This window comes from Dasypus novemcinctus, chromosome 6 (assembly GCF_030445035.2).
Source record: "Dasypus novemcinctus isolate mDasNov1 chromosome 6, mDasNov1.1.hap2, whole genome shotgun sequence".
Classification (NCBI taxonomy): domain Eukaryota; kingdom Metazoa; phylum Chordata; class Mammalia; order Cingulata; family Dasypodidae; genus Dasypus; species Dasypus novemcinctus.
This window is the reverse complement of record NC_080678.1, coordinates 68,484,734-68,504,629: the sequence shown is the minus strand read 5'-3', so window position 1 is coordinate 68,504,629 and position 19,896 is coordinate 68,484,734. Positions and strand designations below refer to the sequence as shown.

Sequence of the window (19,896 nt, the reverse complement as noted above, 5' to 3'; positions counted from 1 at the left end):
ATATATTAAAAGGATAATGCCTCCTGACCAAGTTGATTTTATACAAGGAATGTGTTAGTTTAATAAAGGAAAATCAATAAGTGCAATTTGCCACATTCACAGATTTAAAAAGAAAAATCATGATCACGTCAATAGAGGAAGAAAAAGGATTTGATAGTATGTCACAATTCATGATACAATCTCAGTGAACCAAGAAGAGAATTTAATACACCTGATAAAAGTATCTACAAAAAACATACACCAACATTGTGTACCAAGCACTTTCTATGTACATCAGTGCACTTAATCACTGTAACTCTGGTAGGGTCTATTGTCATCTGCATTTGACAAAAGAAGCTGCCCAGCTTAGAGAGGTTAGGTAACCTGCCCCAAATCACAAAGCTAGTTCACACTAGATTCAGGGTCAAACCTAGATCTCTGGCTTCGAAGCCTTTTCCTTTAACTCTGACGTAGTGCTGTCCCACCCCACCCCCCACCCCTACCCCCCTAGAGCTCCTTTACATGACTGCAGGCTCTATGGAGGGCAGTGACCAGGACTTAAAGGGTATTGGTGATGGGAGCACAATATTGTGAATGCAATTAATACAACTGGATTGTACACTTGAAAATGGTTAAAATGGGGAATTTTGAGTTATATGTATCTTACAGTAAAAAGTTAAATCACAAGAGGGATTATAGTGGTAATGTACTGAGTTTGAGGTGGGAGTCTTTCTGCTCAGACAGCTGGGTACGGTAGTTGCAAAGTTGGTTCTTGAGATTCCTGATGTTTTGAGAAATATCTGAAATTCCTTTTGGAAGCCCATACTAGTAAATTGGTAATTCTTTTTGACAGTCTAATGACAATGCAGTTATTGTCCTGTGGTGGCCTTTGCTTGGTCCAGTGCAGAGTGGCTCTTGTCCTTGGTAGTCATCAGTAAATCATATTGGTGAGGGTGTCGTGGGAAGTGCACAGAGAGAAATATCAGTGTTGACTTGTGAAAACAGAGGTGGGGCACCTGGGGTTTATTCTCAGGTTGCATTGAGAAAGCTTACTTCACTTGGCATGGGCTGGATTGGCAACAAGCCCAGAAAACGCTCAGCACAGCCTGGGATTTGGCAAACCCATTGCATGGTGGGTAGGTAACTCAACAGCCAACCTACATGTGCGCCTTTGGTTGCTCTTCCAGGTTGTTCTTTCAGGTGAATGATTTGCAGTGCTTTACCTGCTAGAGAGAGTTCTGAGAAGAAAAAAGTCATGTGGTGAAGAGTTCGTGACCCTCTTTTATAAGATGCTTGGGTCATTAAAGTGGTTGTAGAAGCTATCCTTTTTTTTTTTTCTACAGCTTTGAGCAGGGTAGCTCCATGGCCCTACCTTTTCCTGCCTTGGTTGGGGCAAAGAGCCCTTGAGAGGCCAAAGCTGAATGGAATGCAATTTTGGAGGATATTATTTTGAATCTTAAGAAGACCAACAATGATTGATAATTGAATGATGCTTAAGTTAGTTTGTTTTAGACCAAATTAATGCTACACTTGTGTTTTTTAATGTGCTGGCAGTTTGGTTTGCTACTATAATCAGTAGATATAATAAGGAGATGCTTAAGTTTTAGAACTTACAATTTTGTAATTTACAGGTTCATAGTTGTACTTTTGCTTATAGCTTTTTCTGATATGTTAATTTATTTTTAATGTTGAATCCTAGGGAGCAAATCTATTTGTATAATCCTCATGCCATTGAAAAATATGACCTGCTGGTGAATCATCTGTTATGTGATTAAAAAATAACAATCTAGTTAAACATTTTGTTTTAGCTATATTTAAGGCAAATACGTGAGTTTTATTTCAAACACATTAATGGTATATGCTTGATGATTTATTACTCAGTTTGAATATTCAGTTTTTATATGGGTTGAGGATCTCTGAGCTTTTTGAAAGTTTTAAATAGCATTATGTTAGAATATTTGAGATTAGAAATGTAAAACATGCCTTAAATTTTATGCCCATATTAAAGATGGTACTCAGAGATGAAATTGGAGTTTATGTCTGAGAGCTAGTCTTGGGTCAGCCTACACCAAGCTTCCCTTAAGGGTTTTTTATTTAATCTGTGGTATCAAAGCTACAGCTTTAAAATAAGCAAGTGGATGAAAGCTGTTGATTTGGACCCCCAACAGGGCCAGATTGCTTGAACTTAACCCGGTACCTATTTTCAACAGCAGCAAGCCCAGGAGTTCTGAATTTTTCTCAGGCAAACTGTTAGTCCAGTTTATTCTGCTGTTACCAGTTCCCAAAGATTCCCACCTCTGTTTCTCCTCTACTTCTACCCTTCTCCTTCTATCTCCTCCCCCGCATTCATTTTAACCCTCATCTCATGAGTTTTTGCTTGTTTTGGTGGTTTCTATATTTCTCTCTCTGCTTCTCTTTTTATTGTTGATTTCTTTGTTCCAAGGAAGAACCATATTTTCTGTATCTGTTCAGAGACTCATGCCCTGCTTCTAAATTGCCCTGTCACCTGAGAGGAGGCAGCACAAAGCAGACAGCAAAGCTGTTTGTTTCAGCTGTCTCTTTTGGGAACGATGAAAACTGTGACTCTTTGGCAAATGGAGTTAGATCTCGGGCATGGCTTTTTATTTTCCAAGTGGCTTAGGGTAACCCAGGGACCTTACTGGCATTCTGGCAATGACAGCTTTACCATCAAATTATTCCTCAGGGTATGTAGCTCTTGTGAGGAAAAAGCTTCTTAAAATTGAGAGTTCTTATGGACTCTATTACTAATGTAATCTGTATTGTTAAAAGAAATACCTAGTCAGATTTTATTATTTTTTTAAAAAGATTTATTTATTTATTTAATTCCCCCCCTCCCCCGGTTGTCTGTTCTTGGTGTCTATTTGCTGCGTCTTGTTTCTTTGTCCGCTTCTGTTGTCATCAGCTGCACGGGAAGTGTGGGCGGCGCCATTCCTGGGCAGGCTGCACTTTCTCTCACGCTGGGCGGCTTTCCTCACGGGCGCACTCCTTGCACGTGGGACTCCCCCACGTGGGGGACACCCTTGCGTGGCACGGCACTCCCTGCGCGCATCAGCACTGCACGTGGCCAATTCCACACGGTCAAGGAGGCCCGGGGTTTGAACCGCGGACCTCCCATATGGTAGACGGACGCCCTAACCACTGGGCCAAAGTCCGTTTCCCCCTAGTCAGATATTGACAGTGTTGGGCCATCTGTCTTAATATGAATATCTTCCTTTAAGCCAATGAGAACTTTACCTTCTCTCTTTAACATTCTGTGACAACTGCTGCTTGCTGGACAAGAGATTTTTCAAAGTTAGATCGCACCCTTTGTTGTTTTAATTTACCTCAGGGCAGAAGCATAAAGCTATAGAAAACAGGGTCTTGCAAATAAAAACGGCAGCAACTAGAAACCTATTGGTGAAAAACCCAGCTACTATTTAGAAAAAACCTTTATGTAAATGGTTTCAAGTTTTCAAGACTAAGTTTCATCATTCTCTAAAACCAGAATATCCTTTAGTCTTAGGGTCTATAAACTGTTTTTTAGGGCAAAGACAGTGTTGTAACTGTAGATTTCACCTACCACTAGCATAGCACCTATAGATAGAAGACACACAACAAAAGTTATTAAATAAAAGTGTTAGATGAAGATGTACTTTTTTTTCTTTTTGCTATTTTTCTTCATAAGTGATATCTGTCCCAGTAGGGTCTTTTATGTCAGAAATGCTGGAAATTCTTCTCCTTGTCCATTCCTCTTAGGTTCTACAAAACCAAGCAGTAATTAAAAGAACTGAGTTTTAAAGGATTAGCTACAAATAGAGTTATCATTGTAAGTACATCTTCAATGTCTGCTTTTTTTTTCAGGGTCCCTGCTAGGTTGACCACATTTTTTTGGAGTTTGAACATCAAAAATAGTTGGAGGGAAGGTAGCATCTGTTCAGTCAACATTTCCAGTTTTGGAAGACTATGTCAAATTTAAACCTTTTTTTATTTTTAACCAAATATATGCTGTCAGAGCAATGAAAATCTTGTCAAATGTGGAGCAGGTTAGAAGTCATCATGTTGAATTGATCAGGCACAACTGTGCTTTTTCAGTTATCGATTGTACCCTATGGAGGGTTTACCAAATAATTTGGCATTCCCTGGATGAGCATGCATGCTTATTTTTTTTACTATGTTTAATCATTTTCTTTTCCAGAAACTAAGGGTACACTAGATATAAGTGGGTGGAGGGGTTTGAATTTGGCTCTTGGTTTGCTCAGTAGTGCAGTGGGCAGAGCACTGGTAGAGTAGAGAGCAGGGTATGGGTCCCAAACTCTGCCTTCTTTTGTCTGTATTACTGTGGGTGTAATCTCCTTTTGTGTCACATGTAAAATGGGGGTTGCTTACACCTGCCTTAATGCAGGGAAAGAATCTGATGACAGTGACTACCTGAAGAAATGAGGCCTGTTTTGAAGGTAAAACTTAAGGAGCAATGTCATGTGGAACCAAAAACTTAAAACTTTGTGTGCTTCGTTGTTTGCAATAACCTTTACCTAGCCTCTCCTAGGTTCTGAACAAAACACATCAGGCCCTGTGGCTTTTATTCCTGTCAACCTCTGCCACAGATCAACGAAACTCCCTGATTTAGAGCACTAGAAATAACATATGGTTATTAATAAGGATCCCAGGTACTCACATTTCCACTGCATTTCTTTTCACTTGCTTTTGATTTTGAAGAGGAATTTTTAAAGTTTTCTCTTATAACTGCACTTGTCCACGTAAACTGAATAAATTCCCTTGGATTTTAGCGAAAATGTGGGAGGTGTGACATAGAATCTCATTATGCAAAGGTAATTAATTGTCTGATCTTTTTTTGCCAATGCCTACCAGCACATTGTGAAATAGCATACTGAATTTATTAAGTATTTTTTATGATTGTGATATCTCCTCCCTTTCTACACATATTATATGAATCTGAATAAACTGCAACTCATTTAAAAAAAACTGACAATATGAAGTTTCTATTTTTTAAATATGTTTTCTTTCATGCCCATGGTATAAAACTTTTAAAAGATATAAAAGGGTGTATTGAAAAATAAATGTTCTTATCTCTTTCCTCAGCTTCCCAAATCTTCTATATATGGGCAACCACTTATGAGTCTTTTAATATTGAAATCTCTCTTTAATTTTAACTTGATAGCTATATTTGCCCTCCAATTTTAGACTGTAAGTTAGAGACACAGGTTACTAAGGGATATATGAGCAGAAATGAGTAATGTTAAACTTTTGTGCTAACGCCTCTTTATCCATGTAATCAGCTTTTAGAGTCATTGTTACCATGACTTTTGAGCATCTTGATTTCCATATCTCTGTTTCTATCATTTTCCAGTTGCAGCATGAGAAAGCTGAACTAGAACAACATCTAGAACAGGAGCAGGAATTTCAGGTGAACAAACTGATGAAGAAAATTAAAAAACTGGAGAACGATACCATCTCTAAGCAGCTTACATTAGAGCAGGTAAGCATTGATGGCTCTCCCTGTAAAATTATTTTTCTCATATTATCAACTTGTTCTTTTAAGCTTTAAGATACCTTGAGGAATATAAGTGACAAATATTTTTCAGCTCTTTCACCCTACACCAGAGACTTCATTTCTGAAGTAAGCATTGACAGGTTTATATAACACCTGCTCACACTTTTTTTTCCAGCCACAATGAATAAAGTTTCAGGAGATATGTTGTTATGTACTGATTTATAGCAGGAAATGTTAGGTTCCTTTTGAAAAGCAAAGGGGGAAGAATGTTTTTAGCCACAGAATAGTTTCTGGGAAGGTTCCTGAGACATTGTGAGCTGTTTTGGGACTAAGACTTTTGTTTAAAGGGTTCTTCAGAACAGCAATTAGCATTTTTATTCTTTGAGTTATTAGCAGCTTTATATGAACCCTTTCTTCTCCCTGCCAGACTTGTTGATGTAGATACAAAGCTGAAGACCTGGTTCTTCATTCTGAATCAGCCACTAACTAGTTGTATGACCTTGAGTTAACTCCATTAACTTCTCTGGACCCAAGTTCCCCATTTGTAAACAACAAAGCCTACACAAATCAGGAATGGCAAACTGAAAAGGCGGAAAGTAACAGAGACACAATTCCTTAGTTGTTCTTGGCAGACATTGGTATTTGATCACAGTATTTGCCTTGGGAGTCCAGATGGGGCCTCCCACTCACTCCTTCACCCACAGAACTGGGGATAGCCATTTCCAGTCCATCCAGGATGGTATGTCAGATGAACGTGCCTGCTGTGGTAGCCTCACTGCTCCCTAAAGCCTTTTCTCTCTCTGATGGCCTAAAATTTTATTTTCCCTAAGACCGTTTATAAGAGGCGCAGCAGAGTGCATTGCTACCTGGGGTTCTACATAATTTTCAGTATATTGATTAAGATATTCCAGCTCTTTGTAATTTAGATCCTGATTGCTGTTGTATGATTTGACTAAAATCTTTATGCTAAAGTTTTCTCATTTATGTCAACTTTAACACCTTTGCTGTGCATCTTAGTCCATGCTGTTGGGTGCTTAAATCACCCTCAGGACTGCTCTAGCCTCACCACCTTACGTGAGAATGAAACAGTGATGAGATGTGAGGTTTCAGGGAAAGTTAAGATTTGTTTTAAACTATCACTGACTTTTGTTTTTCATGTTATTCTTGCATCTACCTATATCAAAGGAGAATGTTACTAGGTTTTCCAAGGCTATGAAATTTCTCCCTCCTAGGTAAAAGCAAAACAACGTTCAGTTTTCAAGGCTTGGCTATTTCATGCATATCCAGAATAATCTATTCTTACTATTCATCTTTGGAATTCAGATGCAATATTTAAATTCAGAAGACCCCTCTTCACCCCACGGTTTTAAAACATTTTATTCTGAGGTTAATCTATATATCCTAGAAAAGCAAAAGCTTCAGTTCTCTGTTCAGTTTAAAGCATTGAAGATTCTTTGGGATTGTTTAAATACATCACACACCAAGTACTTGTTAATCAAGAGTTAACCAAGTTATCAGGTGAAATTCTCAAGAGTTAATTGGTATTGTGAAACTTGGTTTGGTCACTACCTTCACAGTGATGGCTGTCAATATTTTAAGCAGCTTCTCGCTCAAATTGGTTCTCCGGCTCCTGAGAGGCTTTGAGATGGGATGTGACCTCCAGGGTTTAGCTATGGCCACAAGGTGGTGGTAGTCACCTACCTCAAAGAGAGAAGGGCAGTCTCACCTGCTGTCCCTAGGGAAGAGACCACAATACCACCTTACCTTAAGACTTCTCTAAACTTAATTAGCAACTTAGTGACCTTTTAGGCTTATTTCAGACTTTAACATTAAAAAAAAAACTCCACTATGGAATATGTGCATTGCAAAGCCGCTAGAAATGTATCTCAAGTAGAGACTATCACAAATTCATATTTTAATTAAAAATGGAGAAATTTAACGTCATTATAAAGCCCCCCCCTTTGCTTTAGGTATGCACAGGACTACTAAATGATGAGCATTTTATTCTGTATTTTTATTTTTTAGCTTCAAAATAATGGATTGAATAATTAATTATTTGGGGGGCCCGGGGAGGTACCAGGGATTGAACCCAGGACCTCATACATGGTAAACTGACCTTCCTTGTGATTATCTTCTGTGTTATATATTACACACTGTAATACACATGCATCATAATGACTTCTATGTAATGAATGCATTTGTTCTTCTGACAATAAACTTTTTTCTAAACTGTAAGCTGTTTGAGGGCAATTATAGTGTATGTCTTGAGGCCTGACACATGTACTGTTGCTTTGTTGAAAGACTTTGTGTCGGTTTTCACAGGTGACAAGAGTAGTCATTTGTACTTTGGAAGGGAGCATAGTATAGAGTTCAGGACCTGGGCACTAGGGTGAAAGGACATGAATGTGAACCTGTTTCCTCTGCTTAATATCTTAGCCAGCTTTAAATATAATGGTTTTTTGGAGATATAATCCACATTTAAAGTATACACTTCAGTGGTTCTTAGTATATTCAGAGTTGTGCAATCATCACCACAATCAATTTTAGAATATATTCACGATCTCATAAAGAAACCCTGTTATACCTCCTTTAGCTATCATCTCAAATTCCCCCAGCCCCCTTAGCAGCTGCTAATCTACTTTCTGTCTTTATGGATTTGCCAATTTTGAACAATTCATCTAAATGGAATCATATAATATGTGGTCTTTTGTCACTGGCCTGTTTTACTTAGCAAAATGTTTTCGAGGTTGAGCCATGTTGTAGCATGTATCAGTACTACTTTCCTTTTTGGGCTGAATAATTCCGCTGTATGGATATGCCACCTTTTGTTTATCTATTTGTGCATTGGTAGGCATTTGAGTTATTCCCAGCTTTTGGTAAGTATGAACAGTGCTGCTGTGAACACTTGTGTACAAGTTTCTGCATGGACATATGTTGTCAATTCTCTAGGTAATATCTAGGAGTGAAATTGTTGGGCCATAAGCAACTGTGTTTAGCTTTTGAGAAACTGCTTAACTATTTTCCAAAGCAGCTAAATAATTTTACCTTCCCACCAGCAATGTATGAGGGTCCCTATTTCTTCAAGTCCTTGCCAATTTTTGTTTTCTATTTGTTATAATAGATATCTTAGTGTATGAAGTGATATTTGATTTTTTTTTCACTTGCATTTCCCTAATGACTAATGATGTTGAACATCTTTTCATGAGCTTATTGTCCTTTGTATATCTTCTTTGGAGAAATGTCTCTTCAGATCCTTTGTCTATTTTTTTTTTAGGTAGGTTATTTTTCTTTTCTTAGTGAGTTTTAGGAGTTCTTTGTAAATTTTAGATACAAGCCCCTTACAGATATGTGATTTGTGAAATCTCATTCTCTGGGTTTCTTTTCACTTTGTTGATGGTGTCCTTTGAAGCACAAAAGTTACTCATTTTGATGAAGTATACTTTATTTTTTCCCTTTTTCTTTGTGCTTTTGATGTCATATCTAAGATTCCATTGTTAAATCCCAAATCATGAAGATTTATCATTATGTATTTTATTAAGAGTTTTATTGTTTGTCTCTTACATATAGTTTTTTGATCCATTTTGAGTTAACTTTTGTATATGGTGAGATAAAGGCTCAAGTTCATTCTTTAGCATATGACTGTTTGGTTGTCTCGGCCAGGTACAATCAATAAGTAAAGGGATTCACATAGTGTTAGGCACACCAGCACTCAACATGGGAGAGCTCCTAGTATTAATTTTAAAATAACCCGTATTCTGAATTGATGGTTTGAACCTGCAGAAGGGATATTGGAAGGCATTGTGCCAGGGATGTGTGTTGGCTGCAACATGTTCATTTTGAAGGTGTGGTTTAGGTTGTGCTTTTTAAATATAGCATCTCCCTATTTTCTGTAAAGCAGAACTAGGTTTGAAATTCAGTCTCAGGCTCCTTCCAGAGTCAGCCCCACTTTACTAAGCTGCTGAAGACCTTCATCATGAGTTTATCTCAACGAAAGCCAGGCCTTTGGTCTGGGCATTTTAGCAGTCAGACAACTTTTATTCTTCTTTTAGACCTAGATTCGGGGATCCTTTCATTCCTTTTTTTTTTTTAAGATTTATTTATTTCTCTCCCCTTTCCCCCCATTGTCTGCTCTCTGTGTCCATTTGCTATGTGTTCTTCTGTGTCCGCTTGCATTATCCAGTGGCACTGGGAATCTGTGTCTCCTTTTGTTGCGTCATTTTTCTGTGTCAGCTCTCCGTGTGTGTGGCGTCACTCCTGGGTGGGCTGTGCTTCTTTCGCGTGGAGCAGCTCTCCTTGCTGGGTGTGCTCCTTGTCCACAGTGCTCCTGGTGCGCAGCAGCGCTGTGCATGGGCCAGCTCACCACACAGGTCAGAAGGTCCTGGGGATAGAACCCTGGACCCTCCATATGGTGGATGGACACTTTATCAATTGAGCCATATCCGCTTCCCCTTTCATTCTTCAAGTAGGAAATGTTAGCAGCTCGTCTATCAAGGACTCTGGGCTGTAAATAGGTTCTGTTGATATTTTGCAATTTGTGAAATCATAGACTTTTCGAGCTGGAAGGCCATTTCATGGGGAAGACTACCTTTTCTTGTCCCCAGACCCTAATGGTTCCTTCGGTGGAAGAAAATCATGAGGAAATTCAGAGACAGGACATCAGATCTGTTCCAGAATTTGGCAGACCAGCCTCTGGTTTCCATTTCCCTTCCCTCTAGAACTCTACACAGAGGAGGAGACAGAATTGGGACTCGATGCTGTGATAGACCAGTTGACCTGTCAGTGGCCCAGCCTGCCCATGAATGCTCGTTTTTCAGAAATTGATACCTAGAGAGAGCTGAAGTGGCTTTCTTCAAGTCACACAGCTGGTGAATGGCAGGCATGGTCCGCCTGGTTCTTGGCCTGGCCTTCTCCTCCTGGACCCAGGTGGCTGCAGGGCCTTTACAGATGAAGGCAGCGTTAGCTTTCTTTTGTACTTCTGAGAACTCTGCTTCTTTCCTGTTCAAACAGGAAAGCTTTAGTTCTTAAGCATTTATTTTCATTAACCATTTGACACTTATTTAGCATTTTAAATGCTAAACTCCAAAAGACAATCCTATTAAGCAGATTAAAAAACAAACAAACAAAAAAAACCCATGTTCAGGATAACATGAAATTGTGATCTTTGCAGCATGTTGTCCTAGTCAAATAAACTGGATTCGCCGCGTCAATGTCCTTACTCTTTGCTTTATACTACAGTTGGCCCAATGGGGTCAGTGGACTCAGAATGTAGTGTTGTTGTTGTTGTTCTTAGCTAAGCCTGGAATTTAGGGGACTCTTTTATTTTATTTTTTTAAGATTTTATTTGGATTGTCTTATTTTTTATCCCATCCCTCCCCCCCAGAAGTACTGATGCCCATCTATAAAGGTTGGATTTATGTTTCCTATGGTAATTTCATCAGCACCATTGATAATGACAGCATCTTAGCCTATGTAGCTTAGGGAAACACTGCCCTGCGTCAAATCTCCCTTCCATCTCTAATAAGCTGTGTGACCTCAGGTAAGCAATTTAATGTCTTTTGTAAAACAGGCAAAATACCTCATTCGTAAATTTGTTGTGAGGATTAATCTCCTGTCCTGACTCTCCTCACACTCACTTGGTATTGATATTCTCTTATTGATATTCTTTTATTGCTCTGATGCAGAGTTGTTCATATGTCAACTGCACAGTAAGAAATAGGTTGGCATGGTAACCCCGTACATTGATGTTGAAGTAAATGTATGTCTGCTGTCAGCTGCATACTACTAAGGAAGATAATGAAGGTTCCTGGCCTCAGTGAGCCTGGTGCAGGGATATATTTTAAGTTTTATCAGGAAAAAAAGGAAAGCTTTGGATTTCCAGCTCTCAGAACAATGGTTCTCAGTTAAGGATACAAGATGGCCCTTTTGCCTTATTTATCTAGAAGGTTATTCATTCAAAATACAAACAAAATGATATCACAACCAGTCCACATACAATTCTGATGCTGCTTATATTAGAATCTGTAGTGATTGACTAGCAAGTTATAATCCTTGGACTATGTATATATATCCTCCTAATATATAAAGTGAATTGCATAGTAGACAATATTCAGGTTTGCATCTGCGGTTAATTTCTTATTACTGTGAAACAAGGTATTCCTTAGAGTCACAGGTAGTGTGGCCATACTGGGTCTTGTTAGAATCCCATTCATGCTATACTGCCCTTGCAGATTTTGGCAGCAGTAGGAATCAGTTGTAAAAGCTCTGGGTAGCACCTTCTAATTTCTGTGTGCCATTTTGAGAGCATAAATAATAACCATTTTCCCAGCGCCAACCACAGGTCCAGTAAAAGTTACAGAAGAGGCATGTGTAGAAAGGTCACATCTGAGTCCATCTCCATCACACTCAGGAACACAAACTCCAAAGTAGGGCCAGCTGACATGGCACTGAACTCTAGAGCCATCTGCCATGACCATAGAACCAGTGGGTCTCTGTACCCGTCAGGAGAACCAGTACCTGCAGTACCTGGGATTTTATCTATTTTGTCTTTCTGTGGGACCCTGTTGAGGCATGCATAAGCATGACCCCTCTGATGACTTCCCAACTCTTTTTTTGTAGACTCATAGCCATATAAAACTCATTTGTCATTTCCATTTCCCCCTTTTATTCAAGGTTAGAAAGCAGTTTTTAACACCAGAGACCTGAATCTCTGGACTGTCCATGTGACAGCCAGGCCATAAGCCTCAGCAGACTTGCAACTCCTACTCTCTGGTTTATTGGACTTACCCAGGTCAGCTAACAGGGAGAAGGTCAACCACCACACCAAGGAACCAAGAGCGCCTACAACTGCAAGCAGGAAAATTGCATCTATCATCCATGTGGAATCTAAGCCCCCTCTCGATATAGAGATGGAGTGGACATAACCATCCCAGGGTCCTCAGGCTGGAGGAATAGAGTATGAATTAGAGTGGACTTACTGATATTCTACTATGGAACTGATTGTGATTAGTAATGGAAGAAATTATAGCATTGATGTGGAGAAAGTGGCCATGGTAGCTGCTGAGGGTAGGGAGAGGGAAGAAGAGATATGATGTGGGGGCATTTTCAGGACTTGCCATTGTCCTGGGTGGTACTGCAGGGACAGTTGCTGGACTTTGTATGTCCTGCCATGGCCCACTGGGTGGACTGGGGGAGAGTGTAAACTACAATGTAAACCAGTGTCCATATGGTGCAGCAGTGCTCCAAAATGTATTCACCAAATCCAATGAATGTCCCACGATGATGATTAAAGAGGTTGTTGATGTGGGAGGAGTGGGGTGTTGGGGATGGGGGGTATATGGGACCTCTTAAATTTTTTGAATGTAACATTTTAAAAAAATAGAGAAAAAATAATAATAACCATTTTCCTTGAGGGTTCACTTGCATTAAGGAGATGAAATTTAGTTACCATACGTGTTTTACAGCTCAATTACAAATACTAATCCCAAACTTTGGAAGTCTCAGAACCTTTTTCTGTAAATGTTTGCATTATAATAGAAACCCATTGCTCTTTAAAAAAAATCTGGAAATCGTAGAAGTAGAGAGATGAAAAGAAAAAAACACACCAACTAAACTACAGTATCTCCAAAAACAACTGTTAGTGTTTCTTCGTCTTTCTCTCCTACTTTTCCTCCTCCTCCTCCTTTTTTAATGATAGTGTGTGTATAATTTACTGTCTTGTGTTTAAACAAGCTGTATTGTGGCACAATCAGATATAATTTTAGTAAACCTAGAAATCTCTTTGCTGGAAATTTGATTATAGCAAGTCGTCACAGTTTGTGGTTGCTTGAGAAGCTTGGAAACAAGCATACAGCAGTGCATATTGGGAGAGATGGGAAAGAAGCCTCAGATCATAGCTGAACAATAAGTAGGGCTTTGTACCTTGGAAACAGGCAAATTAAGATCCAGTCCCAGTACCCAAAAGAAGCTTCAGCAGATTCTCTTCTCACTTTATTCTGCCAACCCAGGAGCTATCAAGATGTCTTGGAGCAAACAGAGGTCCCAACTTTAGTCCTGTGAAAATAGACTTGGAGCTCTGTCAGGGGTCATGGATAAGTCCTCTGTAGCATGTGAAAGGGACTAAAATCCCCCAGAAATCCTTTTCTAGACCCTATATCAATAAAATACAAAAAGCTCACCATGCTCCATCTGAGCATACTTGTATTTTGAAGTATCAAATAATGCTTGCCATATTGATCAATTTGCACAGAAAATGTTACCTTGATAGGAGGGGGGAAAATCAAAATATTATTTCCTGCTTAAGAGGCACCTTATCACAATCCCACACTGTGCAAAGATTTTGCCTCTTAAATTAAAGAGCATTGGTATGCTGCAGTAAGGGCAATAAAATCTAGAGAAATTGTGCAGAGATTTTTCTAGCCATTGGTGTTATAGTTTTGAAATACACAAAATCTCTTTCTTTATGAGCAGGGCAAGAACTTAGTCGATGACTTAGATATGACGAATGAATGAATGACTAAATAAATTGGAATATATCTCCGTAAGGAGATGAGATGAATGCAGAAATAACTAGAATGAAATTGTTTCTCTTATGAAGGAAAGTTTCATTTTGGATAAACCTAATGCCATTTTCTTAAACTAATTTGACATAATGGGCAGATGGTAGCCACTGAAGTGTGTTTGCCACAGTTGCAGATGTGATTCCCTAAGGACTTGCCCACTACATTCTTGAAAGCAGCAAAAGAATATACACTCAATACTTTGAAACCAGCTTTTGGTCAATGGTAATGATTTGGTGAAAGAATCTCCTTGAATTATGAACCCAATAGTTAACTGAGTGACGTCTAAAATAGTGAGGAATTGGCAGTGCCCAAAGAGAAAAAGTTTGCACCTGGCATATACACCTTTGAGAATCTTATGTTGCTGGTATTTGCAATTTTGTGTAATATCATGTTGTCAGAGCGATGACAACTTAAGCCCAGAAACCATTTTAACTTGAGTAATTATGTATGTATTTCAAAAAGTATTCTCAACATCATTGAACAAAAGCAGAAGTTACTGAGCTGGTCAGCTACCAAAATAGTGTCATTTCCACATACTAACAATAATGTGACATTAATATGGTTCTGAAATCATGTCAATTTCAGAGAACAAATTGGATTTTTAAAGGAACACAGGTTTGGAGAAGAAAGCATATAAGCAAATGTGTAAAGAATGTTAACTCGGGGCTACCTGGAAAACTGGCCCATCCAGAGCACAGGTTTCTCAGAGTCTCTTGGATAGCTAAGCTTTCACTCTCATTTATCCTTTTGAAAGTTGATTGGCTTATTTGGTATTTTATATTTGTATTAATACCCTAAATTCATGGATGTACTATATCTCAAATTATATTAGGAAATTCAGGGTTTTTTTTTTTTTCACATTAGGTTTCTTTAAATTTTTTCTATTGTAAAAACAATAAATACCAATTAGAAAATATTGGGTCAGAAGGAAGGAAAAAAGTAAGAAGATAAATTATTAGCAATCATCTTACTTTATCCAAGGGATGGCAATCATATTTATCTTGTGATGTAGTTCTTCCTGACTTTTTTCTTTTTCTTTTTCTCTTGTCAGTGTTATTCTGATATAACAGGTAAAATATTTTTTACTTGCAATTTTGACCTCTTAAACTTGAAAATAACCATCTTTTCTCTCGTTCTTTACTGGAGCCTTCCATTTGCACCTTCTATGGTCAGCATTGTGTAAGCCATGGTGATGACCTAGAACTTACTCTGAATTCTGAAAGCAGCAGCAGCAGATTGATTAATTAAATAGGCACCTTGGGGCTCTGTGGTCTCTGTCTTAACTCATCTGTAACACAAGTTGGCTGCTTGATTTCTTTTAAAAAATATTTTCCAGAAGGCATGGGTCATATATCTTCTAGCCTAGGAGAATTGCCAAGGCTGCACCAAATTCTGATTGCCTGAACAGATGCCAATGGATGCAGTGCTTTAAGTTTTCTTGTCTCTGTTGCTTTAATTTGTGAAGCTTTGTCTTCAGCAAGGACCATTGTACATAGTTCTTAGCTATTTCCAGATCCGTTGTGCATGACATTTTAATAGACCCTCATGAATCCTATTAGTCACTTCTTTCCAGCGTTTACATAAAATTTTAACTCTCTTGTATTGGGAAATTAAGATGGAATGAGATAAGATCTTTTTATTGTCTCTGTTCTTGCAGTAGAAACAGAACTGTGTTCATTTTTTCTGACTTTACTATCGTCATTTTCTGAATATCATACTTTCGATTTTCCCAGGTGGCTTTGATTTACTCCTAAGGTCAGCACTTTGGACACATGAACATCTTTGGTATTAGGTAATAAAGTGATAGAGAGTGGGCTGAACCTTCAGACTTTATCTGACTTGGAAAGGTTTGGGGGGTGGATTATTGTATTAATCCCCAGTTCCCACTTATTTTCTTAGGATTTGTCTCTATCTTAAAAAATCTGGTCAAATAAGAATTTGGTTTAATGACTTAGGTCTTAGAGTACTCTGCTATTTCTATTTTAAACATTAGGTACTTTCCTTGTAATATCACTATTTTTAAAACACCTCTGCTATGCGTTGTAACAAACTTCCTATCTGTATTCTGTTTTTATGAGTAGCCTTTCTTTCATGGACTTTTCCTTCTCTATTGTGCTTTAGTTACAGTGGGCCGCTTTCCAGAACTTGTCTTTTAAGACAGATGTTTGGTGGTCAAAATACATTTTCCCATAGAAATGATGATCAAAAGGTGGCTAAACTAAACCTTTCAATGTAGATTGATAAGATGTACTAAAACTTTTCTTTTCAAAATCCTGTAGCTGAGTACAGTAGTTAAGCTAACATTCTCATCAGGCTTTTTTGCCAAGCATTCCTTCTCCCCACCCCTACCGAGCCTCATAGTCCTGTTAAATGGGAACATACTCAATGAGAAAGACATCTTTCAGCTGTCCCCTGCCTTTGCTGCTACATTGATTGTGGTTGGTATCTGTCTGCTGAAAGGACAAGTAGGACAGACTGAATTCCAATGAGCCAGTTGTGTTTTTAAACTCTTAAGTTTATCCACTGGAGACGTTCTATTTTTATTTTGAGAACATATAAAGAACTCTTGGTCTGATGTTAATTAACCTACAGTGACAGGGAGTTCTCCTGAAGAGGACTAAAGAATATAGCAGTCCATCGAACTTACTTAATTACAAAGCAGGCTTTCGAATCAGATATATTCATTGTTGCTGGTGCTTGCAGAATGAGCCCAGTCAGATGGGGATCAGGTTTCCCCTGAGAATTTGATGTTTGATGATGGACAGGTCAGTGCCTGCTGCATGAACACTAAGTGGAAGAGTGATCAGATATTATTAGGAAGGAGATAGGGGAGAGTATTACAGATGAAGACTGGTGTAACAAAAACAATGTGTCATGGGGCTGATGTTTCCATTTCAAGCAAGAATTTCTGACTTATTACCCTGGAAATTTAACATACGCTGTCAGAGTTGAGGATCATTCGATGATCATAATGATCCAAGCACTGAAAATGTACTTCTGTCTGAACTGGTGAGGTTGGCAGAAGTAGTTCATGATTTGACTCTAAATATATGGGATGTGGAATGAGATGGGAAGGGGCTGGGGGGGAGGGTACTTCTAATAAACAACTTAAGGTGGGAATTAATCAAGTGACAATATGAATTCCTCTAATTTCTCTCCTTTGTCATTGCAAGCTCCTCAGCAATACTGAGAAGAAGTTGAGATATTTAGAAAACAAACAAAAAAACAGATAAGAGACCCAGCTATTTCTGAGGCTAAAGGTAATGTTGACTCCTATAGCATAGCAAACCTGTGTAATGAAATATCCCAAGAATCCATGCTACTGAGCTGGGCCCTACTGTGCTGGAAATAAATTAGTAGAACAAATTGGAGCAGCAAACCCAAGTTTCACACCTGGGAAGTCCTGAATTGCCAACGTGGGCAGTTAAGTTAATAGCTGGGAGCTCTATCAACAAGTACCAAAAAGAATATGAGACTTGTGTGTGTGTTTCACCCATGTTTCCCTGCTGTCTCTTCTTTCTATATACTCCCTATTAGACTCCCTAGCCTTCCTTATTTCCCTGCCATCAACTACTTCCTGCTCTGCCACCCTCAAGTATTGCTGACAAAGGAGATGGACATACAGAACATTGCATGATTTACCCAAGTTCTCTTTTCTTGCAATATCCTCTGTATTTGGTGGTTGGACAGGCCCAGGTATCTTGGCATCGTGGGGACCCTTACTCATTCCTGTTGTGTTGGTATCACTTTACCTGAGTCATATCATCACAATCTCTTGGTTTCCTCTGATCTAAAAGAAAAGAGTGGATTTAGGTGAACTCCCTTGCTGCTGCTGGCTCTGAATATCTGTGACTCAGCTGGCTCTGACTGAAGACAGCTGCCATTTGAGACTGCTCAGAGAATGATAGAATGGGGGGCTCTGGAATGGGCCTCAAAGCTTACCTAGGCCAGTCTTCTCCCTTCATGCATGAGGACATGGAGGCCCAGGTGGGAAAATGACCTGCCCAAGTCCATGTTCCTAGTAAGTTACATGTGAGTAAAGACAGCTTTGTCTTGATTTTTCATATTGGAATTATTTGTTAGTATTATATATGATTACTCTAACCTTTAAGTAATTGGGCACTCTTTACCAGACATCATATTACAAAATGAGTCCTTGCTTAAATTTTTTTCTTGCTTAACAAGTACTTCCTATCATGCTTTTAGCTTTTAGTTAAGTGCTAAACAGGGTCCTTAAGGGATGAAGGCTTTGAAATTTTGTTTCTTTAAATAAATGGCTGTGAATTGTACTTTTAAATGTTCGCCAAAATGTGTTGAGCATAGGGAAGCGGATGTGGCTCAAGCAACTGAACTCCCACCTACTACATGGGAGGTCCCAGATTCCGTTCCTGGTGCCTCCTAAAGAAGGCAAGCAAGACAGTGAGCTGATGCAATGGGTAGGTGTGGTGAGCTAATGCAACAGGATGATGCAACAAGAGATACAACATGGGGAGGAAAAACATAATGTGAGACACAGCAAAGCAGGGAGCAGAGGTGACTCAAGCTATTAAGTACCTCCCTCCCAAGTCGGAGGTCCCAGGTTTAGTTCCCAGTGCCTCCTAGAAAGAAGACCAGTATGCAACAGACACACCAATGTAAACAATGAGGGGGTGGAGAGAAATAAATAATATAAATCTTTAAAAAAAAATGTGGTGAGCATAGAAAACCACAGAGTTCAATGGAAATTCTGTTGGGTGCTCCATGGTTTCTTCTCATTGCTGCAGATAGAAACTGTTTAGCATTCTGAGGAGCATTTGTGTGTGGGCTTGCTTCCAATTTCATGGCATGATTTCCACCACCACCCCTTCCTTTTTTTGTATCCTTGAACTGTTCTTCAGAATCACGTCCCACCATGCAAAGAAATTATTTTGAACCTGTATTTTTGGTTGACTATGTGATCTTGGCTCATTGACTTGTTAGATGGCTCATCAATATTTATGTATGACCTGTTCTGTGCCAGATACTGTTCTACACAATGAAGATACAACAGTGAACAAAAAACGAACAAATCCCTGGCCTCGGGAAGCTTTACATTCTAGAGGGTAGAGCAAAAGTAAGGCAGATACCCAGAGATGGTGATTATAATAGCCAACAGGTATTGAGTACATATTAAGTGACAAGCAGTTATCAATAATTTACATGGATTAACACATTTAATGTTCACAATAGTCCTACCAACCAGGCATTGCTTTTAAAAATCCCCGTTTATTAGTTTTCTGGTTGCTAAAGCAAATACCGTACAGTGGCTTGGCTAAAACACTGGGAATTTATTGGCTCATGGTTTTGGGGCTAGGAGAAATCCAGATTCAGAATGTCCACAAGTTGATGTGTTCTTCTTGAAGACTGTGGCATTCTGGGGTTGGCTGACAGTGATCTTGGTACTTGGCTTTTCTGTCACATGACAATGAACATGGCGGCATCTTCTTTCTTTTCCAGGTTCTGTTGACCTCAAGCCTCTGGCTGCTGCCCGTGGCTTCTCCTTCTGGGTCCAATTGCCTTTGCTTGTAAGGATTTTGGCCATATTGGATTAAGACCCATCTCATTCAGTTAGGGCACATCTTAACTAATAACATCTTCAAAGGTCTTTTTTTTTTTTTTACAAATGGGCTCCTACCACCAGGACCAGGGCCTGAGACCTGAACATACATTTTGGGGGTGAAATGATTAAATCCCTACACCTGTTTTACAAATAATGAAATTGTGTCTTGGAATTTTCCCCAAATCTCCAAACTAATGATTGATGGAGCTGGGATTTGAACCCAGGCATTTGGATTGAGATCTGTGACCATCACCACCTCACTATACTAA

At 39.0% G+C, this 19,896-nt stretch overlaps 1 protein-coding gene across 1 annotated transcript in view; it reads left to right on the top strand.

Annotated features, from left to right (window-relative positions):
* The window catches only part of CCDC6 (coiled-coil domain containing 6), a 133,506-nt gene that overhangs the window by 76,045 nt on the left and 37,565 nt on the right, over positions 1 to 19,896 (top strand). Inside the window, exon 3 of the mRNA XM_058298888.2 lies at positions 5,348 to 5,476. Within this exon, the coding sequence (XP_058154871.1) occupies positions 5,348 to 5,476 (129 nt within the window). The remainder of the gene's footprint in view (positions 1 to 5,347; positions 5,477 to 19,896) is intronic.